General features: G+C 44.4%; 5 protein-coding genes across 5 annotated transcripts in view; all 5 read right to left on the minus strand.

Annotated features, from left to right (window-relative positions):
• Positions 1 to 1,390: 1,390 nt before the first annotated feature.
• Positions 1,391 to 2,431, minus strand: si:dkey-56d12.4 (uncharacterized protein LOC799220 homolog). Its single transcript, XM_047047665.1, has one exon. It carries the CDS (start codon positions 2,429 to 2,431, stop codon positions 1,391 to 1,393), a length of 1,041 nt encoding a protein of 346 aa, XP_046903621.1.
• Positions 2,432 to 6,654: 4,223 nt separating this feature from the next.
• Positions 6,655 to 8,051, minus strand: LOC124485613 (ESX-1 secretion-associated protein EspI-like). Its single transcript, XM_047047319.1, has 3 exons — positions 7,830 to 8,051; positions 7,491 to 7,581; positions 6,655 to 7,388 (listed from the first exon to the last, which is right to left on the minus strand). Exons 2-3 carry the CDS (start codon positions 7,514 to 7,516, stop codon positions 6,752 to 6,754), a joined length of 663 nt encoding a protein of 220 aa, XP_046903275.1. The 5' UTR covers positions 7,517 to 7,581; positions 7,830 to 8,051; the 3' UTR covers positions 6,655 to 6,751.
• Positions 8,052 to 8,147: 96 nt separating this feature from the next.
• On the minus strand, positions 8,148 to 9,978 carry LOC124485828 (serine/threonine-protein kinase pim-3-like). The gene is made up of 7 exons (XM_047047666.1): positions 9,975 to 9,978; positions 9,634 to 9,728; positions 9,474 to 9,521; positions 9,067 to 9,333; positions 8,756 to 8,933; positions 8,377 to 8,545; positions 8,148 to 8,172 (listed from the first exon to the last, which is right to left on the minus strand). Exons 1-7 carry the CDS (start codon positions 9,976 to 9,978, stop codon positions 8,148 to 8,150), a joined length of 786 nt encoding a protein of 261 aa, XP_046903622.1.
• Positions 9,979 to 20,016: 10,038 nt separating this feature from the next.
• Positions 20,017 to 21,781, minus strand: LOC124485641 (NAD(P)H dehydrogenase [quinone] 1-like). Its single transcript, XM_047047356.1, has 6 exons — positions 21,618 to 21,781; positions 21,305 to 21,472; positions 20,832 to 20,962; positions 20,632 to 20,745; positions 20,423 to 20,524; positions 20,017 to 20,338 (listed from the first exon to the last, which is right to left on the minus strand). Exons 1-6 carry the CDS (start codon positions 21,619 to 21,621, stop codon positions 20,039 to 20,041), a joined length of 819 nt encoding a protein of 272 aa, XP_046903312.1. The 5' UTR covers positions 21,622 to 21,781; the 3' UTR covers positions 20,017 to 20,038.
• Positions 21,782 to 25,117: 3,336 nt separating this feature from the next.
• LOC124485607 (NAD(P)H dehydrogenase [quinone] 1-like) overlaps positions 25,118 to 25,189 on the minus strand; it is a 1,601-nt gene continuing 1,529 nt past the window's right edge. The window contains 1 exon segment of the mRNA XM_047047314.1: positions 25,118 to 25,183. Within this exon segment, the coding sequence (XP_046903270.1) occupies positions 25,146 to 25,183 (38 nt within the window). The 3' untranslated portion in view covers positions 25,118 to 25,145.

Here is a 25,189-nt window from a genome sequence, read left to right on the forward strand (position 1 = left end):
CTCTACCAGCCGCTACCAACTTCACAGCCATCCTTTACCACTGCAGAACCGGCACAGGAGGTGACACCGTGTAGGACTCATGAAGAGTGGAGGAAGAACGCACTTGCCTCACCAATGGCAGAACTTTTCAATTGCCCTGGGAATAGCCTCCTGCAGCTCTGCTTTAATGCTAATACTTCCTCCATCACTGAGCCAACTCCATGTCCACAACTCCATCTCTTAACCCATGATGAGCACCACACACCACTGGTTTGTGTAAAATGCAGAACCTTCTATGATCATTACATTAACTTGTCCACAGCTCAGCTTGAGGAGATTGAGAAGGTTACAAAAGCACAGAGCAAAGAACAGGTCTGACATGATGCGCGGAGAGTGCGCGTCACAGCAAGCACGGGTAGAAAGGTGCCCATTCGCTTAACCACGGCGCCTGACAAGTTTTTATCAGAACACTTACACCCATCCTTCCGTGGAAATGCCGCAACCTGTCAAGGAGCGGAGGGGGAGGAACTTGCAAGGGACTATTTGGAAAGTCTGGGCAACAACATCGAAACCAAAGGCTTAGTGGTGTGCGAAAAGGAACCGTGGCTTGCAGCATCTCCCGATGGAGTGATAAACAAAGACATTCTGTTGGAAATCAAATCACCTGTTATGGGAAACAAGTCACTTGCAGAATTTTTGGCAACAAAAAACTGCGAAACACAACTCTGGCAAACGGAGATAGGGTAGATTACCACATTGCCTGCAATGGTCCAAAAGGCTACTACATGCAGTGCAAATTGGGATGCACTGCACAGGGCTTCAGCACTCCAAGTTGGTGATCTGGAACAAAACTGAGCACCTAGAAATAGTACCCTACGACCAAGGCTTTGTCCAGGGGCATATCATAAGGCTGCGTAGATTCTACTTTGCCCACATGCTCCCTAAAATTGTAGATGATTTTGTTGAGGGAAGGTTACAGTTCTGCAGAAAATATCATTTTAAAACCAGAATACACTGCCTAATGTAAGTCATGCCCAATGAACCAAAATGTTCGTTGTTGTGCAATATATTAGTGTGCCTGTACTGTTTGAGAAAATATTTTTTATGTTCCTTAGTGCTACAATTTCTTTTAACACACAGTTCATTATTCATAGTAAGCTCATACTGTACATAAATAACACTGGATGAATTAATTGTTTTTAAGAAACTAAACAAATGGCTTCAACAAGAAAGCGTTGTGTTTAATCCCAATAGGTATTAAAAAGTCAAATGCAATAGCAGCCCACAATTACATCACTATGAAAATATTCATATATAATATCAAAAAATACAATGCATGCAGTATTTGTTGTGTTTATCTGTATTTATTGAACAACATGGCTGTTGGTAGACATGGACACAAGGCAAGATTCTAAACCTCATGAGGCACTCTGATCAGTGAACTCCTCAGGTTAACTATGCCAGCACAGATGGTTAAGATGTTGTCCAGTTTTGGTGCGATGCTGATGGGAATGGTCTGGGATAAAATCTTAAAGACCTTCAGTCTCTGGATTGCTCTTTCTACGTGTATGCGGACATTGGCTACACGCCTGGTGCGCGTCATCTCCTCATTGGTCAACTGATTGCGCTTGTAGGTAAATGCAGGGATGTTCAAACTGACCCTTCTCTCATCAAGTAAGTCTCGAATGGTGAACCCACGATCCGCCATGACCTCATCACCAGCCCTCAGATAGTCTAGGAACCCACTGTCCATGGTAATAAACTTATCGCTGCTTCTGCCAGCATAGGCATCAGATATAAACATAATTAGCCCATTATGGGCCACAGCGACGAGATATTTCACAGTGTTGTGTGATTTGTACTGGCTGAAAGTGTCACTCCTTGAGTCGTGGTTTGTGGCTCTCTGCATGGTACTTTCGGCACAGTCGATGATGCAGGTGGTTCGAGGGTATATCCTCTTGAACGACAAGGGCATGGTGGCACGAATGGTCTCTCTTGGAAGCCAGGGGATCAGGACTTTGAATTGTTCACCCATCACGTCAATCCAGTGACTGATGCTTGCCATGGATTGACACACATTGAAGCGGTGAGCAATATCTCCTAATATTAGGTTTAGTTTTAGCTTCATCAATGTCATCAGGATTTGGTCAACAACAGGAAGGGTAATTGATGTCTTCCTGAAAGGCATCAACACCGTCACCAGGGTGAAAAATTGAACAATACGCACTCCAGTATACAGCCGGGACCTAACGTCATCAATGACCGTGGTGCTAGTCACAGTAGGACCCATTTCTGCCTCGCACTGTGTGGCCTTGTCTACTTTAACAGACTGTGTGGTTGAAAAGTACACTTGGTCAATATGTGATGGATCCTCCCAATGGGTCTGGGCATCTTTAAATTTGGGTGTAGCAGGCTCGGCCTCACAGTTCAGGCTGACAGGTTTAAGGAGCATCTAAAATGGGGAAAAGAAAACATGGATGGAGCAAAATCAGAATCAGAATCAGAAAGGGATTTATTTGCCATGAAAGTTTGCACAGACAAGGAATTTGCTTTGGCAGGAAGGTGCATACAATAAACATATACAAATCTTAAATGTATATATGTGGTCTAACTATACTAAGGATACACAACTAGCAGTGGAATCAAATAAAATATACAATAAAATAAAAATTGCCATCAAATAAAATATAAGTTGCCAATCTACAATATAAAATACAAATATTACAGGAATTGAATGTAGTGCAAAATGCAAATAGTTTTTGACATGAAGTCATTAAAGTCAGAGTGAACTCTTGGCCTTGTTGAGGAGGCCAACAGCGGAAGGGAAGAAACTGTTTGTGTGGCGTGAGGTTTTGGTCCTGATGGACCGCAGCCTTCTGCCGGAGGGGAGTGACTGAAACAGGGAGTGTCCAGAGTGGGAGGAGTCGGCCACAATCTTCTTCGCTCGCCTCAGGGTCCTCGAGGTGTGCAGGTCCTCGATGGAAGGCAGATTGCAGCCAATCACCCTCTCCGTATTGCGGATGATACGCTGCAGCCTGCTCTTGTCCTTGGCAGTGGCAGCAGCGTACCCGATGGTGATGGAGGAGGTGAGGATGGACTCAATGATGGCTGTGTAGAAGTGCACCATCATTGTCTTTGGCAGGTAGAATTTCTTCAGCTGCCGCAGGAAGTACATCCTCTGTTGTGCTTTCTTGGTGAGGGAGCTGATGTTCAGTTCCCACTTGAGGTCCTGGGAGAGGATAGTGCCCAGGAAGCGGAAGGACTCCACAGTGTTGACTGGGGAGTCACACAGGGTGATGGGGGTGAGTGGAGCTGTGTTCTTCCTGAAGTCCACAACCATTGCCACTGTTTTGAGAGCATTGAGCTCTAGGTTGTTCTGGCTGCACCAGGTCACCAGGTTGTCCGCTTCCCACCTATAGTCAGACTCGTCTCCACCAGAGATGAGCCCAATGAGGGTGGCGTTGTCCGCAAACAAATTAATACAAGCATTAATCTCTCACTACAAACATCACAATGGCAAAATTTGTACTACAACATTACACTCACACGCACACACACAACCATCATCACGACAACCTGCCACCTTGCATTGTATTTATGATGTAGACTAAGGATGAATTGACGCCTCTTTGGCAGGGTAGGGCGATTGTATCCCAACCACAACGATGGGAAAGGATTATCCTTGGTTGGCTTTTGGTCAACAAAGTGAAACGAACAAACAAAAAGGGTGCGAGGTGGTTTCTTAAGGTTCAATGCCTTCAGCCACGTTCTTGATTCTGAGTCGGTATCAGGCTTGCGGAAAAAATTAAACAATGGAGCGCAAGGACATTGCCTTTTCATAGCTGGTTTGTGGTCGTAGCATTCTCGATCTAACCAGTCGTTCAATCGCTTTCTTGAATTTTTGCAACCAAGTACCGCACAGGTCGTTCCCGAACCACTTTCCTTCATGTTATACATTAGCAAAACAAACCTTGCCCGCCAGAACGGAAGTGAATTGCATATAGGGGAGCAGTTCAGGAAGTAGAGCGGAAACGGCTCATGCATTTGTTTATTGCTTAATTATTGTAGGGTGACCAGACGTCCTCTTTTACCCGGCACATGTCCTCTTTTTGAGATCTAAAAAATGCGTCCGGCAGGGATTCCAAAATCGTCCAGGATTTTGCCTCGTTGGATATTTGTATTTCTCTGGGTCTTTGACAAACAAATTATTACGCCCGGCCTTACGAGTTTCCACTTCGTTCCACCTTCTTGCGCGAGCTCTGACCGTAGAGAGAACTGTCATTGGTCAACCGCCTTTTCAGTGTAGCCAGATGCACGATAATTATCCTCCAAATACGATGATTGTGAGCCTTTGGTATGATAACATTTCTAATCTGGCAACAATGTGAGCACCTTGCCGCCTTTGTTGAATATATGAGGAGGACTGAAAAGTGTCTTAATTTTCTAATGTTAATATGTGACCATAAACAATTTATTATTTAGAATTTTGTATTTCTTATCATTATTGCTTTAATATATGGATAAGACACAACCACTGAAAGCCACAGAAGCACTGGACTAAATGCCCAAACTCAAATCTGGTCACCCTAAATTATTGCCCTCTCTCCTGACTTCGTCTTCAAAATGAGCGATATCGAGAGTTTTACTATCCAGATGATAATGAAAACATCAACAGCGACGAGGAAATTCTTAACTTTCTAAAAGAGCAGAAAAGTGTTAACACAGACAGAAAAACGACAAGTGCCAGGCAGATTGCTAGCTAGGTTTGGTTTCTCAGATTTCAGATTGGTTGCGAGGCAACACCTGAAACATACCGCGAGAAGACTTGAGAGCTGAACAAAAAAAAGTACAGAAACCTTTGGAAACTCCGCCCCGCGTTTTACAGCGGCAGTTACAAATTGTGAGAGTTGCATAGGGAAGAGGTGTCAATATTACTTGAGGTTTTCTGTATGTCCATTTTACCCACCGAACTGTCGTTAGGATGGGAATAGGATGGTTCAGCTTCCATACATAAACTTCATGAGGGAGCTGGGTGCTACCTTCCTCAATGCCTACACCAACTCTCCTATCTGCTTCCCCTCCCATTCAGGTACGATTTCCAATGTACAACACCTATCAGTAGTGGAATAATGGACTTACATGACTAGCATTGTATCGATCACTTGATAATAATGGCTGCCTGTGTGTCATTGTATTAATATACAACCATCTCAATCACCGTCTGCAGAGCTGGCAACTCTCACGGTTTCGCCGTGTGACACACGCATTTCAACCATTTCTCACGCTCTCACGCCACACCTTGTATATCTCACGCTGAAAAGGCAACGCCAAACAAGTAGCCAAGCTAACGTTGTAAACATTAATGGACGACGCGCAGGTTAACCGAGTGAAGCAACATTGACGCGCAAACAGCCGTGCATGGCCGCGGGAACTAGGGGTGCTGAGGGTGCTGCAGCCCCCCCTGACATCACGAGAATTTTAAATGATATGACTTAAAAATTCACCACCGTGCCACAGCTCCGCAGTAGCGGACTGGCAATCGGGAGCACCGGGAGAAGAATAACTATGGAAAACCAGGGTAAGAAACGTAGGGTGGGGCTGAAAAATTAAGAGTCAAAGAAATCACCTTTACTAGACAAGGTTTTACCAATTGAAAAACGGCTGTTTATTTTACATGAAATGTAACTATTTTGCGCTCAAATAAAGGCCAAATAATTTTCGGCTCGGGGGCCATGCGCGCTCGCTTTAAGGATTTAACTCCCTAACTCACATCACATTGAACACTGACTATGCTTGCATTAGCAGGGCAGCTGTGGTGGCGTATAGGTTCCAGTTCTGGTGGGCCGGTCTGGATCAAAGTCCAGGGCCAATTTTTACTCCCAGTTCCTACCTGCCGCCCCGCAACATTAAGCCCCCGCCAGCACCCCCCTGATAAAATATGTTCCCGTGGCTATGCAGCCGTGTAAACTCGCCTTTGGGGGGAGTGAAGCTCACAAAAGCTCGCCCGGGGGGGGCTACCAAATCTCACGCCAAGGTTTTTGGAAAAGTTGGCAGCCCTGCGTCTGCATCACGGACATGGGCACTATTGTAGTATGAGCTAAAAAGGACAGAAGATCACTTTAATTTGAAATCAGTATTTGGAGATTTAAATTCCCAGAAATAAACAGACTAGTTAAGCATATAATGCGTTATTTATTTAGAGTGTAGTAAATATGCTTGGGATGTTTGAAAAAAATAAAAGATGTTCTGTCCCAGGTGGTCTGTGGTGGTGAGGCAGTGGATGAGCTGCACACCGACCCATGGTGTGTTTCCAGAGGTGAAGGGGAGGGGCTGGACCACTGCAGCCAAGGGTGGAGCAGAATTCCCTCCAGAGTGGGCAGGTCTTTGCCAAACCGCCTCCTTCTGTAGGTTCATATCTTCTGAAGAGAGAAAAGGAAAGAGAGAATGACAGATAGCAAAGAATATGAGAGAAGTGGAGGGGATTGTGGTCAGCTAGATAAAGACAATGTGTGTCTCGGGTGAGTTTGCATGTAATTTCCTGCGTGTGGATGCGTGTCTTACGGCTTGGAAATCCCTGGGAGATATCTTCGGCTTGATCCTCTGGGAGATGTCCTCCTCTCTCCTGGTGTTACGTACACCATAGGAACATGTCTGTACTGTATGTATGTAGTGGTGTGTTGGTCTTCCCTTCTGTTTCTCCACACTAGCATCATTCATTCAGGTGTCCATTTTCCATGGACTTGTCAGCTTCATTCATGCTGTTCAAAATCATTCACACGTCTGTTCCCGTCCAAGTGTTCATCTGGCTCCATAAGAACCTTGTTCCAACCGTCATTTGACAGCTTTTCTGGATCCAGGGTCTGTGCTCTGTGATCTGTAATTGTTTTCTACAGGATTTTGTATTATTCCAGACACAGGTTTGTGAGTATGAACTTGTAAACACACTCACCTTGACCTGATCCTCGGGGCGATATCCTCCTTCCTCCTGAATTTTTGTAATGTGTTCTTTTGGAGGGCGATGGGGGGAGAAAGGGATAGTGGGGAGGTCGGGAGGACGACCGGGGGGCAGGGACGAAGGCCAGGGCAGTTCTGGAGGCCGGCCAGGAGGCAGGGTGAAAAGCCGGGGCAGCTCTGGAGGCAGACCTGGAGGCCGTCTGGATGTGCAGAGGCGCTCAGGGGGTCGGTGGTGGTGACCAAGGCTGGGCTTCTTATGTGCACCAAGCTCTGGGGGTGCTGGAGTCGGCCAGGACTCTGCCGGGGGCTCAGGAGGAGCAGAGGGCTCGGTGCTGGGCAGCACGGGCACCAGGCCTCTGGGCAGCACAGGCAGAGAGCCTTCGGGCAGCACAGACAGAGCTCTGGGCAGCAGTGCTGTATCACTGATTTCTGGGAATGTGGACACAGCATGGGCCCTGGGGAGAACAATATTACTCACTCATGGCCTTTCTCAGAATCAATGCTTCATCTGAAAACTCAGTTGATGAGGTTCAAAGTTTAGGAGGTTTACCACTGACCTGCCAAGTTCTGTCTCCCTTTCCATGTAGCCCTGCTTCTCCTCTGGGTCTTTGTCTTGGACCCCTGTCCAAGTAGCACAGTAGCATCCCACTGTCAGTAGTAGGGGATGGACACAAAAGCAGGGAAAAGCAAGACAGGATTAAAATAACAAAGTCGTTATTTACCAACCTCTAGAAAGGGTGATTGGAACGAGACCCAGGAGTGCAGGGAGCCTGGAGAGGCCAAACCAAGACCAGAACACACACCCACGGAGACAGACAGAAAACACGAGGGGCAAGGAAGACCAGGAGAACTTAAACTGGTGCATGGCTGTGACTGTCTGTGTTTGTGTGTCTTACCTCTTCCATGTGTACCATGTGGGGTCGTTGTTGTGGCAGTGGTGTTATTAGGGGACACCTCGGGGCTCCTGGTATCTACCCTACACCTCTTGGTGTTGCCCTGGGAAAGGGAGAAGGAGGACGAAAACGAGGCGTCCACAAGGGACAGTGCCGTCGAAGACTCCCCCGAATCCTGTCTCTCTTCCAGCACTCTCTTCCTCTTTTGCTCCCGTCCTCTGCTAATCTCTGCATCTCTTCTTTCCTTCCTCTTTCTCTTTTTCTGTCTCTCTGCTTTCCTCTCCTCCTCTGTATGCAGCCACGGGTGGAGAAGGACTTCCTCTAGTGTAGGCCGGTCTTCAGGGCACTTTGCCAAACACAATTTAAGTAGGTTCTTGCATTCTGGAGAGAGAGAGAGAGAGTGTGTGAGAGAGAGAGAGCAGAGAATATGAGAGAAGTGGAAGAAACTGGTCAGTTAGATACAGACAGAAAGCATGTGTGTGCCTCTGTGTGAGTGTGTATGTTTATTTTTCTCGTCTGCATGTGGATGCGTGTCTTACGGCTGGAATACCTATCCATGGTAGGGATAGGATCACAATAAAGGACTTGGTCGGGTGTGCGAAAGGGGAATATCCCAGACAGCACGTTGTATAACAGTACCCCCAGCTGCCAGACAGCGGATGGAACCGCCCGATAGGAACCATGGAGGTACCATTCAGGAGGGATGTACATTTTGGTCCCTGACACAAACACACAAAACAACCTTAGTTAAACCGCACACGGAAGTGTGTGTCCGTATGTGATTGGGTGCAATCGCAACTGAGTCCATTCTTTATTTCTGCCCCAGTCCTTGTGTTTGTCATCAAGGTAAATCTTTGATGATATATTGCTCTTTAATATGGATGGGGGGGGGGGGGGGTTGAGAGAAAATACAAGAGTAGGGAACGTACCAAGGAACTCGGTGTAGGGTGCTTCTTGAATAATGCAGCCACAGCCAAAGTCCAGAACCCTAATCCGTGGAACTGCAGAACCGGTCTCCACCAGAAGGTTCTCTGGCTTAATATCTCGGTGGAGGACACCCCAAGAGTGAAAATTGACCATGGCCTCAACCACCTGCCTCAGAATGATCTACAGAAAGAGAAAGAGACAGAGAGAAAGATGGACAGTTGGGAGAAGAGGGGCAAATGGTGATGAATATTGACTTTCACAAATAGCTCTTTGGAGGTGGATGGCTGTGATGAACTTGTCTGTACACACTCACTTTGGCCAGATCCTCTGGGAGACATCCTCTCTCCTGGATATAGTCAAACAGTTCCACGGCGGGTACAGGCCTCTCCAGAACTATAATGAGCTCTTGGTCCAGCTCGTACCAGTTCAGCATCTCCACAGCTGCCTGACCGTCTCCAAACCTGGCGTCACCCCTTACCTCCTCACCCCTGGCCTTCTCAGCCATGTCTGCCCCACCTTGTCCTACAATCAGCAGGAGCACCACCTCCAGGGGGAGCTGGCGGAGCTTCCCACGCAGGGTCTTAAACACAGAGAACACAGACAACCAGTTAGAGTTCATGCTGCAATAGGGATGTTATCCGTTGGAAGACTGTGGTTTTGGATGACACAGACAATTCAGAATGAGAATCTAAAATGGAATATATGAATTGTAAAACTCACCACAGTTGTATTTATCACCTTATCAATGGGAACATGCTTGACTGCCACCTATCGAAAGAGATGGGTGGGGCGAAATACAACATGTTGATTTGTAAAAATGATATACTGCTGTGTGTGTGAGTGTGTATATTTTTGCATGTGTGTGTTATGTCATTCGTACAGGCAGATTGTCCTCTATACGTAGTCCAGCGTAGACTGAGCCGAAGCCACCTTGGCCAAGACAGCTCAGTTCCACGTACTTCTCCTCAAACGACCCTAGAGAGTACACACACACACACACATTCATGAGTAATGAATATTTTTGCCTATCCATCTATCTCTTTTTTTCTGTCTTTATTATTATGTATGTTTAAATCTAGCTACCTCAGCTATCGTCTTTAACTATGTTGTTACTATATGCATCATTATGTACTTATAGTCATTACATTGAATGTTTTGTGTTCTACAATATTGTAAGGCATTTGAAAAAAATAGTACAGCAGTTTATATCGTCATACTCACTCATGTTTCAAGGTGGGAGTGCATTGATATACACGTTATTGTGATATCATTACTATCTATTGAGTTCATGAACATTTTACTTTTTAAAAGCAATGTAGCATTGATCTGCAGTGAGATTGTAAAATGCAGACATGTATATTTTTGTAGAATGGTATGCTGTTGTCATGCAATCATTATGATGTCAAATATGTAGGATTAGCCTTGTGCCTCTTGAAACATGGGAAATTCAATAAAATCCACAAGAAAGTGACATTCACATCAGGTTAGACAATATTGTAAAACATAAAACAATCATATAGGTACCCTACAATTCAGCTCCATAGAATATATTAGTTCAATGGTTGTGCCATGAGAAGTGGGAATAAACAAGGTGCAATATTTATTTACATAAAACCCTTTTCTCAGACAAATTAGTAGCATTAACATGTACTAAACTCCTTAGCTACTCTTTGATACAACCTCCCAACCTTTCTCTTTTTATCAAAGTGTTTTTTACCTTGACACTTTGTGTCAACACTATCGACTCCTAAACCACACAATAGTTAATATTTTTGTATGATGGTGGTGACGGTGCGATGACGGACTTGACATTCATAGTGAAGTTATCATTATCGTTTTTGTGGTTTTCAAGTCATTTTAATTATATGATGTATACAAATGGTGTTTAGTGTTTTCTAATAATGTACAAACACTAAATGTGACATGGCAGATTGTAAATCAGATGGTGGTGACATGTGATGATGTTGTACAATATTTGAAGGCATTTGAAAAATGCTACAGCAGTTAATATTGTAATACTCACTCATTTTGAGGTGGGAGAGTGCATTGATTTGCAGGCTATCGTTGAATAATTATTATCTAGTAAGTTCATAAGAAAATTGACTAGAAATGTAGGCTACTTCAAAAAGTTTGCAGCAATGATCTGCTGGTTTTAAAATGATGCACATGTACAGCTTTGTGGAACTGTATGCTGATGTCATTAAAATCTATTATGATGTCATAATTACATATCATCCGTGTGCCTCAAGGCACATGGCAAATCCAATACAGTCCACAAGGAATGTACATCAAAATCAGGTTAGATAAAATAAAAGGAAATACAAATAATACAGGCCACCTACAATCCAGGCCCATCGGATATACTTGTGGTGTGAGAAGTGGGACTAAATAGGGTGCAATATTGAAAAAAGAAAAATCACCTGCTCAGACAAATTGTATTTAACATGTGATGATTGTGTTGACACATTAGGTGTTTCTTTCACAAAAGACATTCATTGACATGTAGTTTTTTCTGTTGAGGCTAGTGCTATACAGCCTAAATTAGGAGAATAAAATCGAATCTAAACATTTTAAATCATTTCCGCAGAATTTGCAAGAGGGGGTTGACATCATGGTTGTGACAGGGAATATTAACATAAGGGTTTAAAATATTAAAAACCATACAACTTTCCAGACCCTGTCCGACACTGATGCAATCTGCAGAGGTGGGTTGTGGCAAGGAGTTCTACAGTCTGACATCACGGGCACTGCATAAATACTGACAATGTAAGATTCATAGTATTGCCATGAGTTGGCTCTGAAGAAACTATGGCTCTGAGGTTGGTATGTTATCAAATAAGGGCCAAACATATTTTGCATCTGTAGGAAATATTTGCATCTGTAGAAAGGTTTTGCAATCTGAAATATTTTTTGTAATCTGTAAATATCAGATTGAGACTGCAGTAGCGAGAGCGGTGACAAGCACTGCAACAGATAACTTGATAGTAGGTGCGTTCGACATGACCCGACTTCATGCGGCGCCGCAGCCGGCTGCAGGCGGCTGACTTGAAAATGTGCATTCTGGTTAGACTTTTCGTCCGACTTGAGACGGCGCCGAGGACACGTCACTGTGACGTCGCCATCAAAGTACCGTGAGTACGATTCGAGAACTGCCGGCTGTGTAGCCGAGCGCATTTTCTCAAGAGCAACTGCACGGGTTCAAGTGACGACACAGCAATTTCATGATTGGCCAGACTCACACACGACAACTTTGACGCGTGTTTTGGAATATTCTGACACCTTAAGTTTCACCAAAGCTCAAAAAAGTTTAATTGAATTAAAAATGTGTTGAAGAAAGGGTTTTAGTCAGCCTTTTCACTAACGGAAAGACTAAGTTAAATTATAAATAAAGTAAAGTAAGCAAACAGCGCTTGATCGGCCATGACTGACATCAACGCAGCAAACCACGAGAAGCTGGAATGTCCGACTTCACAGAGCCGTTTTCAACTCCTCCCCAACTGCAAGCGGCTACTCTCGCCGGTCGTTTCATGCAGCCGCAGTCCATGTCGAACGCACCTAATGGCTGCCTGTGTGTCATCAAATTAAAATGACCAACATCTCAATCACCATCTGCATCACAGACATGGGCACTATTCTAGTATATGAGCTCAAAAGGACAGAAGATCGCTTGAAATTTGGAAATTTAAATTCCTAGAAATAAACAGACTACTTAAGCATGATATAATGTATTTGTAGCGACTGCTCTCCAATAAAGGCCGCTAAGAGGCTTAATGGGCTCCAGGCAGTTACGCTTCCAAACAATCTCCAACTCCGGTGATGGCTATAGTTTAAGAGTTTAATGAATGAAAGCCAGAAGTACAACGGATGAATGAGAACATGTAGATAGTGTTGAAAATAAACAAATAAAATATAAACTGCTGTAATGGATGGTTATTTGGCGTTGTTGACGATAAGTTGACGGTAAACAGAAAATAAAACAGGTGCGCCACCAACCCCCTTTGTATCCTAACCCCCTCCCGCCACAAGTGCCCCGGTATATATACCACACCCACACCCACGTGTGTCAATCAAAAAGGAAGTGTTTGTAACTTTTCAACATAAACAATGTTGGCCCCTACAGTATTATTTATTTAGTGTATTGTAAATATGCTTGGGAGATTTGAAAAAAAAGTATATTCTGTCCCAGGTGGTCTGTGGTGGTGAGGCAGTGGATGAGCTGCACACCGACCCATGGTGTGTTTCCAGAGGTGAAGGGGAGGGGCTGGACCACTGCAGCCAAGAGTGGAGCAGAATTCCCTCCAGAGTGGGCAGGTCTTTGCCAAACCGCCTCCTTCTGTAGGTTCATATCTTCTGAAGAGAGAAAAGGAAAGAGAGAACGACAGATAGCAGAGAATATGAGAGAAGTGCAGGGGATTGTGGTCAGCTAGATAAAGACAATGTGTGTCTCGGGTGAGTGTGCATGTAATTTCCTGCGTGTGGATGCGTGTCTTACGGCTTGGAAATCCCTGGGAGATATCTTCGGCTTGATCCTCTAGGAGATGTTTTCCTCTCTCCTGGTGTTACGTACACCATAGGAACATGTCTGTACTGTATGTATGAAGTGGTGTGTTGGTATTCCCTTCTGTTTCTCCACACTAGCATCATTCATTCAGGTGTCCATTTTCCATGAACTTTTCAACTTCATTCATCTCTATTCAACATCTTTCACACGTCTGCCCCCGTCCAATCCGGTGTTCATCTGGCTCCATAAGAACTTTGTTCCAACCTTTTTTTGACAGCTTTTCTGGATCCAGGGTCTGTGCTCTGTGATCTCTAACGGTTTTCTACAGGATTTTGTATAATTCCAGAGTCGGGTTAACCTTGGCTAACCCTAACTGGGTTTGTGAGTATGAACTTGTAAACACACTCACCTTGACCTGATCCTCAGGGAGATATCCTCCTCTCTCCTGAATTTAGTCGGGGGGAATATAGATGTGTGTTTTGGAGGGGGGGGGGGTCAGGTCAGGATGGCGACCGGGGGGCAGAGACGAAGGCCAGGGCAATTCTGGAGGCCGGCCAGGAGGCAGGGTGAAAAGCCGGGGCAGCTCTGGAGGCAGACCTGGAGGCCGTCTGGTTGTGCAGAGGTGCTCAGGGGGTCGGTGGTGGTGACAAAGGCTGGGCTTCTTATGTGCAGGGAGCTCTGGGGGTGCATCAGGGATGCAAAAATAGCATTTGGTGGGTACAACATGTTCATGTCCGACAAAGCAGGGGAGTAAGGTGACGTGGAATAATTAATATTAAAACTTTAAAATATCCCCTGTAGATTTTCTGTAGATGCTCAAAAAGGAAACCATTTTTATGCAGACAGCAACTGTTCAGCATTAAAGTAAGGTGGAAATGACTAATTAATATGTTTTGATAGTTAGTTGAGAATCTGCTGTGTATAACATCTGCAGATGGAATATTATCAAATAATTCGATGATTCAATATTACAATATGTAACTGATCTGATTCAGCAACACAGCAGTTTTATTCACATGATAGCGGAGTACTCTGGCCTACCCAACTAAAGAGCAAGTTTAGCTGTCTTTGAATTGTGCTGCTGAGGTATCAAACCAAAAGAGACTGAACATTTCATAATTTCAGTCACTTAATCTGTTTACTTTCAGAATCAAAACCAATTCCACATGAAGGTTGTACATACTGCATGTTATACATGATGTCATAAACTCTATAGCACCAGTTCACTTCTGTTTTAAACAGTTGTACTTGTTTGGGATTCTTCAAGTTTTCCCCACAGTTTACTTCCAGTTCTTTAATGAGGCAATGAAAGCCTTTACGTACTAAACTGTACTTATATTTACTGCTTGGTGAAGTGTTTCCTGCTACCAAAAGGTTGTTATGTACACTATCCTTGGCAACAGACACTTGTTTTAAAACCTTTCCACTTTGGTAATCTACATGATTAAAAGCTACAGCCAATTTACAAAACAAAATACTGCAGTTGCTGAATGTAATACTACTGTGTTGTAAATGAATCAGCAGAGGAAAATATAAAGGATAATAATCAAGTATGTTTGGTGAATGAGCTTTGAGTAAAACAAGTTAGGAATATTACAGTAAATGTTCACAGACTTGCAGGTAACCAGCAAGCATGGTCACAGCCTCTGTGACTAGTAGTGGTGTGATATTGCCTCTGGTACCAATCGCAGTGCATTTTCAGTGCCGTTCTTGTTAGGATGTATGCAGGAGGCAGACCTTATTGAAGGCACCCGACCAAGAAGGACTGGACTACTCCTTCATGCAGACGTTGCAAAGCCCCACATTCAGGCGCTGCTGCCTCTCATCCTTGAGCATGGCCTGTGAGGAGGAGCTGAACTGTCCGCTCCTGTCCACACACGTCAGCCAGAAACTGTAGATGTTGGCAAAGTAGTGGCACGTGCCACGCGATCCCTGGCACTCCACAAATGGCTGGGCACGAAAGTCTCAGAGGCAGCTTCCAGACGATGTCAGGGACTGCCCACCCCCCTCATCACTAGTGCCTGTGTGCTGCAAGGTTCAGTACGTATGCGTTACAAACAGGCACTTCCACACACAGGCTTGCATAAGGCGACAGGTAGACATGTTAAGGCCCAAAATACATTGTTATTCTTACCATAAGGAGAGATTCCCATCCACAAACTCCTCCATTTGGGGGGGCACTGGGGCGTGCTGGTGTCCTGTGTATAGCTGCGGACGGGGAGGTCACTTCACACACCACACAGCGGCTGGTGCTCCTTTATCTCTTCGCCAGCCACAGGCATCATGGGCACAGCTGCCGTAGTGGAAAGCCAGTAGGACTTGTCGTTGCGGCTGGCATAGTCACAGGTGCTGAGGTGCCCATGTTGCAGGAGGAGAAGGGCATGGTGCTGAACAGGCGCATGCAGGAGCCTGCGTGGTGAGAGTGAGGGGGTACACAGGAAACACCTGATGACTCCCCTTGTATGGTTACTGGTTAGATACACTCTCCTTCGCCATCTACGTTGGCTAGAAACAGACATAAGTGTGTTTTTGAGTGAGTAGTGCTGTAGTGCCACATACCAAGGTCCTGTGTGTGAGCTTTTTCCTGGCCCTCCAGGTAGAGAAGGCACCAGTAGTGCCTACAGACACCAGGACACACACATCTCAGTGTTCGGCCCCATACACTGCAACAGATGTGAGCAGTAGCAATGATGTGAGTGTGTCAAATGTAAATAAATCACTGACTGGAGACATATCTACTGAAATGCATGGAAAAAGTTGTTTTTGTGAATCTTTCCCAATTTTATTTGAAACTGATGCTGTAATGGGGCACATGAGGAAGCCAAAAGCTAACTTTGTACTATATTGATATGATTAATGACATGTACTAAACAATGTGCATGAAAGATACGTGAATCAATCAAAAAATGTTTTCCATAAACAAAAAGTCACCTTTGTAACTGGGAACCCTCTACCCTCTGGTGGACCTTGGTCTCCATCCTGCCCGGCTTTACAAGCAGAGGTGATACAGGAAGTCTGTCACAGACATGTCTTGTCCGTTTTTACTACAGGAACCTGTTGTAGAAGGTGCAAGAAGAATTAGCAGGATTGAACATGAAACCGAATTAATTGCTCATTGCGTGATAGATAGGCTCCTTAAGCATAGCGCGATATGCCGACTAGTTTACGCGCCAAAACTAGGGGGCCGCCATGACTCTACAAACATGCCCTTTATTTCCGCCGGAAGTGGTTTGCACAGCTGCCAGTGCAGTGTAAACACAGCGATGTCGACGCTAGCTTGGGATCACGGTTGTACTACTTTGACATACTTGTCGTTCGACATTTATTACTGGATAAGTTGCCAATGTCGTCGCCATACTTTAAAGTACATTTTAGAGTAGATTTATAGTTATAAAGCTTTTGCCAGTCCATCATTTTGGAGCTTTTAACATGGAGCAAAGGCAATGTCAGAAGATGACTTTAGTCGGTGATTCATTAGAACATTTGTTGTCTAGCTATTCAATCTCTCAGCAAAATGTAGGCTAATTATTTGGCTAAAGGATGCCACACGTATCAGACAGAAGTTGTTCAATAAATTCGTAGCCCGACATTAAAAACATTTATAGTCGGTTGACTGATCGCGTTGTTGCACCCAGTCAAAGGAATAAACACAGTAACATCATGAATATTCGATGGTCTTGCCAGTTTACCTGGCAAACATGGAGCATAATGTTCTTTATTTATTGCCAGGACACGGTACAAGTAGTCTATACGTAAAATTGAAAGCTAACGCAAATTCGTTTGGAATTTCTAGGCTAAACTTGATGTTACATGTTGATGTTCAGCTTATTAAATTTAACAACTTCAGAAGGACAAGATAGGCAGTACACTGTTATCCTTATTTATGTGGCTTGTCACTGCCTGAAGAGCCTATATTATTCCTATGAACCCGGTTATGACTGCTTTAAACAAGCACCGGTTGGCTACACACCTCATGCCGGGCTTATATAGATGCGTGTATAGGCACTTTGAAAGGTTTGAATTATTATATCCACATATCAATGTATAATTATTAAATCCGCTGCAACAATAGGACAAAGGAACACCAACAAAATGTGAATAGCCTACAAACAATACTGTAGTATAGCCTAACTTAACAGACTAGAGGCGATTCTAGGGGGGGGGGAAGGGGGGGTTGTTGTGGTGAAGCTCGCAAAAGCTCGCCCCTCGCACCAGGAAAAACCCTGGATTTGCATGAATGCTAAAATGACAATAACACCTTAATGAAGAGGAAGGTGGACAGAGGAAGACTCAGAAATGATCATTAAAAGTTGTGTTCTTGTAAATATTGTACTAAACAGCTTTTAATGTCATGTTTGATATAATTTTGTTTCTTATTTTATGTATTACATTTTAGTAATAATTCTAATACTGAAACATGTACATGTACAGGGTTTACAGAGTTTGTGCCTGCAGCAGACCAACATGTGTTTAACATATTCCTTTTTGCAAGGGGACCACTTGGTCTACTGCAGCTTTGATCAATGATCCAATTTGAATTTGTATGCGTTAGACAACTTTTCAGTCATATGACCGGTGTCCCCATTTTAGTCAGGTTTTGGTGTATATAGGAAGTTTTACCAATCACTTTGAGTTCTGTTTACTATACAGCTCCGGTGCGTTAGGCGCCTAGTCTTCATAGTGAATACTTTTGTGAACCATTGCTCTGAAGACATGTTTTGTATTCGATTATATTTCATTAAATCATTGTATTGATTATCTTACTATTTAGATAATAAACTTATTGTGCATTTTTAAGTTACTTGTTCTCCTTGAAACGTATCTATCAAGCTACGGCGGTGAAAACTTTGATCTACTCTGATTATAAACATAGACTTTTGAAGTAGGTTTTAACTTAAGGCCTCAGTCACTTACAGTGGATCTCCACGCTCCACAGGAATTTACTGGAGCCTCTGAGTGATCGGTTTACATATCCTAGAGACGCATACTTTAGGGTCGATGCTCTGATCAATCAGACGATTTTTACCTACATCTGAGTTTCATGTCATTAACTGTTTGGCGCTCAAGGTTACAGGTAAATCACTTGTGCACATTTCTTAAATTGGAGTCAGATATTAACGAGTCAATTATCTCTCTGAGAATCTAACCAGAATTGAATTGTGTTGCCCAAGCCAGGGACAAACACGAAGCGTCTCCGGCCCTTCAATTCACCACCTACAGACAGGAAAGGACCAGGAACTCGCTGTTGTCCATCAGGGAGACCGAACTTGGCGACTAGATTCAGCTTTGGCAGACTGTCTCAGATCGATGTTCACTGGCAACCAGGTCCAACGTTGGCAGACCAACAACCAGGCAGATGCTGACGGCTCAAACCCCCCACACCTCAAGGGAGGTGTGGAGGGGTGTGTGGATGGGGTACAGAGAGAAGAAATTAGAGAATGCAGGCAGCAATTAAGTTACAGTAATAGTAAGAATGAGGTCCCCACCGGTCAAGTGTGAACTAGTGCAGTAATTTAGCAGACCCAATATGGTATTTGACGTAGCCCTAGACATTAAGACAGTGCCAGCCCCCTTCAATTGGAACATGAAATCTGTTCCAGGGAAAAGAAACTAAAATAATAAGATTGCTCCTTCCCCAATGTCTCCAACTAGCAACAGTAACAATATACAGTAACAAGTTTACTTAATTTTTGTATTCAAGTTGTATGATTCCTGTGCAGACAGATGCTTTATTTGTAATTCTTTCTGTATTTTTTAAGGTACAAAAATGTTCATGTCTGTTTTATCCAAGTTGAGAAGCAGGAAATTTGCTGTCATCCAAGTTCTCATCCCAGAAACGCATGTTTCCAGTAGTAGCGGTAGTTCTCCAGGCTTTAGGGACATGTATAGCTGGGTGTCATCTGCAGAGCAGTGAAAATGTACTCCAGAGCTTCTAATTATGTTTACTAGAGGCAACATGTAGACATTAGCAGAGGGCCTAGGACAGAACCTGGCAGTACTCTATTTGACAAAGGAGCTCCTGGATGAGCGGCCGTCAGTGGACCAATTGTGATCTGTCTGATTCTAAATCACTGGAGTGTTGCACCAGAGATCCCAACATTGTTACCCATACGTTCCAGGAGAATTTGATCCAATGTCAAATGCTGCACTTGGTCCAGGAGAACCAGGACAGAGAGCCCTTGTGTCAGAGACTAATAAATTCATTGAGTACGAAGTCCAGACTGGAGGGGTTCATACAAGTTATGAGGAAAGGTGCTCAGTGAGCTGTTGTAAAACTTTCAAGAAATGGCAGATTTGAAATTAGCCTGTAGTTGCGTGCGGGATGCACGTTGGGTTTTTTTTAAGTAGGGGCTTAATTGCTTGTTTAAATCAATCAGGGACTTGGCCAGTTACGAGAAAGTCATTAATTAGTACCATGGGTTGTCCAATAGGGAGTTCCTTAAGAAGTTTGGCAGGAAGGGGGTTCAAGAAGGCAGCTGGTGGTCAGAGGGATATCTAGTCCTTATGGATAACTTGTCTCAGGAAGAGCATTTCTCCCCAGTAAAATGTAATAATTGAGTTTACCAGACTGGGGTTCTGCAAATGTATAACAAGTTTCCTTCCCATTATTGGAGTAAGCCTGTCCAGGATCCAGTCTGAGAGTGAGATATAAAGCCACATCAGGTTCTTGATCACTAACATAACATGCAAAAACTGCATGTCTAGAAACAGTCCACATTTGTAGGTATAATGCAAGTAAAACACAGGAGCCTGGATAGATTTGACACGTTTTTTATTTCAGGACTCAAACCCCAGCCTTGATCTGGTTGTTGGGAGGGAGGGGTTTCCCCAGATGGGTTCCTACCGTCAATCCAAACTCTTGGAGTGCATGCTTTTTCTGAAGCTCTGGTTTAAGCTGAAAGCCATGCTCCCTGTCAAAACTATCCAAAGGGACAAAGGTCAGCGGAGTTTCTCCTTGCAGCCCCTGAAGCCTGGTTCGCCAGAGCTCCAGCATTGTGGTGCGGGCTTCAGCGGTGATACAAGATGGAGCCCAGAAAATCTGAGGAGCCAGAACTTGAAAGCCACAGTAGTGAAGGATCCCATTCTACACAGGGAGAGAGTACATGCATCAAATCAGCAAGTCTTCCAAATCTCAAAGCAAAAAGGCATAAGGCTCAGTAACTCCCACCTGTAGAGGCCACAGGGTTACATTCATGTCTCCATTGATGCCGTTGGAAGAGAACATGGACTCTTTAGAGCCAGTGGTGAAGGATAGCATGGCTTTCTTCTCCTGGGAAAAAGGAAGAGTCGTATGAGTCAGTATAGACTAGCTTGTAGAATAGTTGAGTTGCTTAATCTCTGGAATAAGATGGACCATGGGAAAAAAGGTTTCACTACCTTGAAGATACCCTGGCTGTACCTCTTCTCTGAGGTAAAGGCATAGCCCAGAGTGAGCACACGGTCAATCCATCCCTTCATGATGGCAGGAACAGAAAACCAGTACATGGGGAACTGAGGACACAGCAAGTCAAATCACCAAATTAGGGTTAAAAACAACCAACACCATAAGACAGAAATTGTGTTTGTAATGCAACAACCTGGAAGATGATGATGTCCGCTTTGGTGAGTTTGCGGTGCTCTGCCATGATGTCATTAGAGAGCCGGCCCTCCTGCCAGGCTAGTTTGGTTTCTTCTGCATAACGGAAATGCGTCGAGTCCTTCACCTCTCCTGGATGAAGGACAAAACTAATGTCAAGGGAAGCACCAAGAAGCCGAGTATAGCTTCCAATAAGCTTGGGACACACCACAGGATAATCGGGCCGATTTCGGCCCTTTCGACAATCCTAGGTAACATATATCCCGATTATCTTGATAATTCCGCAGATAAAATCAGATGTTCCCTTGGTGTGAGGTGTGTTGAGTGTGACCACACTGTAGGAGCAAAACGGCTAAATCTAGGATTTTTTGTCCTCATGTTTGTGGTCTCGGTTTGAAAATCTTATAAGATTAAAAGAAACGCAGTGTGTCCCCAGCATTAGTCTCCGTCGAGCAGTTAAGACTGCTGCCTCACCTGTGATATCCTCTGCAGTGGCAACAGCTGTGAACTTCATACTGTATAGGTCAGACACCTCTACCTTGCAGCCCTGTGCAGTCAGAACCTCAACAGTAGCATCTTTAGCTGCAGCATTGAATGAACCAGCATTCTGATGGGCATACACGATCAGAACATTCTTCTCGGCTGGAATATAACAAGACTTAAAATCAGTTCCCTTGACATGGTTACACTGTTCAAAGCCCTGAACATGCTAGAAATGCTATGAAGACATCAAGTTGTTTCATGTTAAGCAAAGGCAAACCAAACATTTGAAAATATGACTACTCACCCATTGTTATCTGTGTGGCTTCTGCAAGTAATGTTGGGCTGAATCATAAATAACTTGACTGGCCAGACAACTCATACTTGCTCTGAGCTGAAGCTACTGTTTTTATACTGCTGACCTGTTCACGCTTGTTCGTGCAGCACCCAGTCACACAGCTGCTTATCAATCAGCAATCAGCTGAGATTGGTTGCTGATACTTGATGAAATCCATCAAAGCCCTTTCTTTGGCCCACCCACTTGCTCAACTTCCGTGTAATCATTGACGGAACAATCAACTTACAGTAACTACATTTCTGAACGTTTTCTCTGTTATAAAAAAGTGTGCCAAGCATGGTTAAAGCTAGCTCATGTCGACCAAAAAAGTATCCTAACCAGTTTACCTCTCTTCCCCATTATATCAAGGGATATTGTTTGGGTCGTTTGGCCAGAACAAATGTTCAGAAGTATACAATTGAGCCTCCCTCCATACTGCCCATACTTTTCCCTATATAAAACCAAATGCTCAATCTTGGGAAGAGGTGCTACCGGAAACCAAGTTTTGTAGCATGATGCACGACAAATGCATTTAATAAAGCCAATTCACAAGTTCAGTAACTCACCAGCGATTGAATAAATTATATGTTTTTATTGAGGTGGAGGAGGCTGGTAGCAGAGCCAAGCCTGATGCGGTTGGAAAAACTCATTGGAGGAGAGAAAATGGAAGAAACATTGGGAGGAGCTATTCAGTGAGGGATAACCTCCTCCAGAGACGGTTGGTGAAAGAGAGGTGCAAAACACAGGCTAAACATAGTCATACAACAGGAAAATGTTAATGGGTGTTGAAACACCAAAATCCAGTGTTCAACTTGGGTCAGAGTTGGTACATGTCAGTCTAAGCAGTGGAAGCCAGAGGGCTGGGTGGCGTGGGATCGGCCCAGTATCACAGGCAGATGGATGGACGGGAAAGGACCAGGAACTCGCTGTTGTCCGTCAGGGAGACCGATGTCAACTTGGCAACTAGATCCAGCTTTGGCAGACTGTCACAGATCGATGTTCACTGGCAATGAGGTCCAACGTTGGCAGACCAACAACTAGGCAGATGCTGCCAGCTCAAACCCCCCACACCCCAAGGGAGGTGTGTGGGGGGGGGGTGGATGGGGGACAGGGAGAAGACAGCAGGAATTAGATAATGCAGGCAGCAAATAACAGTTACAGCAATAGTAAGAATTAGGCTAATAGTACGAATGAGGTCCCCACCGGTCAAGTGTGAACTAGTGCAGCAATTTAGCAGACCCAAAAGGGTATTTGATGTAGCCCTAGACATTAAGACAGTGCCAGCCCCCCTCAATTGGAACATGAAATCTGTTCCAGGGAAAAGAAACTCTAAAATAAGATTAAGATTGCCCCTTCCCCGGTGTTTCCAACTAGGAACAGTAACAATATACAGTTACAGGTTTACTTTATTTTTTAATTCAAGTTATATGATTCTTATGCAGACAGAGATGCTTTATTTGTAATTCTTTCTGTATTTTTTAAGGTACCAAAATGTTCATGTCTGTCTTATCTGAGTTGAGAAGCAGGAAATTTGCTGTCATCCAAGTTCTCATCCCAGAAACACATGTTTCCAGTAGTAGCTGTAGTTCTCCAGGCTTTAGGGACATGTATAGCTGGGTGTCATCTGCAGAGCAGTGAAAATGTACTCCAGAGCTTCTGATTATGTTTCCTACAGGCAACATGTAGAGATACTAACAGAGGGCCTAGGACAGAACCTTGCGGTACAATGGAGCTCCTGGATGAGCGGCCGTCAGTGAACAAATTGTGATCTGTCTGATTCTAAATCACTGGAGTGTTGCATCAGAGTTCCCGACATTGTTCCCCATACGTTCCAGGAGAATTTGATCCAATGTCAAATGCTGCACTTGGTCCAGGAAAACCAGGACAGAGCCCCTGAGTCAGAGGCTAATAAGTTCATTGAGTACCTTGACAGACAAAATCCAGACTGGAGGGGTTCATACAAGTGATTTGAGGAAAGGTGCTCTGTGAGCTGTTGTAAAACTTTTTCCAGAATTTCTGCAAGAAATGGCAGATTTGAAATTAGCCTGTAGTTGCAAAGAGACCCGGGATGCACGTTAGTTTTTTTAAAGTAGGGGCTTAATTGCTTGTTTAATATAGTCAGGGACTTGGCCGGTTACGAAAAATTCCTTAATATGTATCACGGGTGGTCCAATAGGGAGTTCCTTACGAAGTTTGGCAGGAAGGGGGGTTCAAGAAGGCAGCTGGTGGTCAGAGGGATTTCTATTCCTTATGGACAACTTACCTCAGGAAGAGCAATTCTCCCAAGTGAAATGTAATCAAGTTGAGTTTACCAGAATGAGGTTATGCACATGCAAAACCAGTTTCCTTCCCATTCTTGGAGTGAATTGAATTGATGTTTATTTGCCATGAAAGTTTGCACAAACACGGAATTTAGTTTGGCAGGAGACCCTACCTAGGCAGACATTTGCGGCGCCAACTAGAAAGGTTACAGCATAGCATAACATGAGGAGAGAGAAAAAGGCAACCCCCATACAATGCTCCTAGAGGAGTACAGTGTGGGAACAAGCAAAAACCTCAGCACATAAGTTCACAACAATTACAAAGACACTTGTGTGGGAGGGGGGGGGGGGGTAGACAAGCAGCATCTGGACCTGCAGCCATGGTAGGCGCTGGACACAGACCCGCCAGCCACCCAGGGGAACAAGCAGTCGAAGGCGTTGGATGGGGGTGGGGGGGTGGTGATATCTGTAGTAGGTGAAAGTTCATGTGTGAGTAGGTCTGGGTTGGTGCCCTCGACCACAATCAGTCCGAGTCTCCCTATGCAGATTGTATTGGCAAGGAGACATCCTTGGTCATGACCCGGGTAGAGACCATGCCACAGATGTTGGTGGGGGAGGGAAGAGCAAGATAGTCTCGCTTCAGCACTCTCCAGGGGAGTCGCGGTTACGGGGCCGAAAGTAGATAAGATTGGTGTAGTTGTTTTGACGAGTAGCCGCGACTCAAGTTTCACGTCCACCCTTCAGGAAGGTCTCCAACTCCTCAATCCTCCTTTGCAGAGCCGCAAACTTATCCCTGTTGTAATCCATATTGCGCCTGGAGTGGGCTTGTACAGTATCCAGTCTCTGAGATAATAAGATCTGAAGCCACATCAGGTTCTAGATCACTAACAGAACTAGCATTCAAAAACTGCATGTCTAGAAACAGTCCACATTTGTAGGTATTGTTGAGATATGTTCATTATGTACTCAGATGTATATGTTATGTGGTATTTATATATGGTTACGCCACAGGCGGCGCTAGGGTACAGGCTATAAAGGCCAATTTGCCATATGTTAGTCAGTTGAAGTTAGCTCTGACCGTGAGACTGATGTGTCAGAAGCCTGTTAAATAAATACGCCAAGAACGGCTAAAGATAACTCCATCATTTATTCTTTCCTCCGAATGCAACGCTAGCAGGTATAATGCAAGTAAAACACAGGAGCCTGGATAGATTTGACACGTTTTTTATTTCAGGACTCAAACCCCAGCCTTGATCTGGTTGTTGGGAGGGAGGGGTTTCC

Source organism: Hypomesus transpacificus, chromosome 23, assembly GCF_021917145.1.
Source record: "Hypomesus transpacificus isolate Combined female chromosome 23, fHypTra1, whole genome shotgun sequence".
Taxonomy (NCBI): Eukaryota; Metazoa; Chordata; class Actinopteri; order Osmeriformes; family Osmeridae; genus Hypomesus; species Hypomesus transpacificus.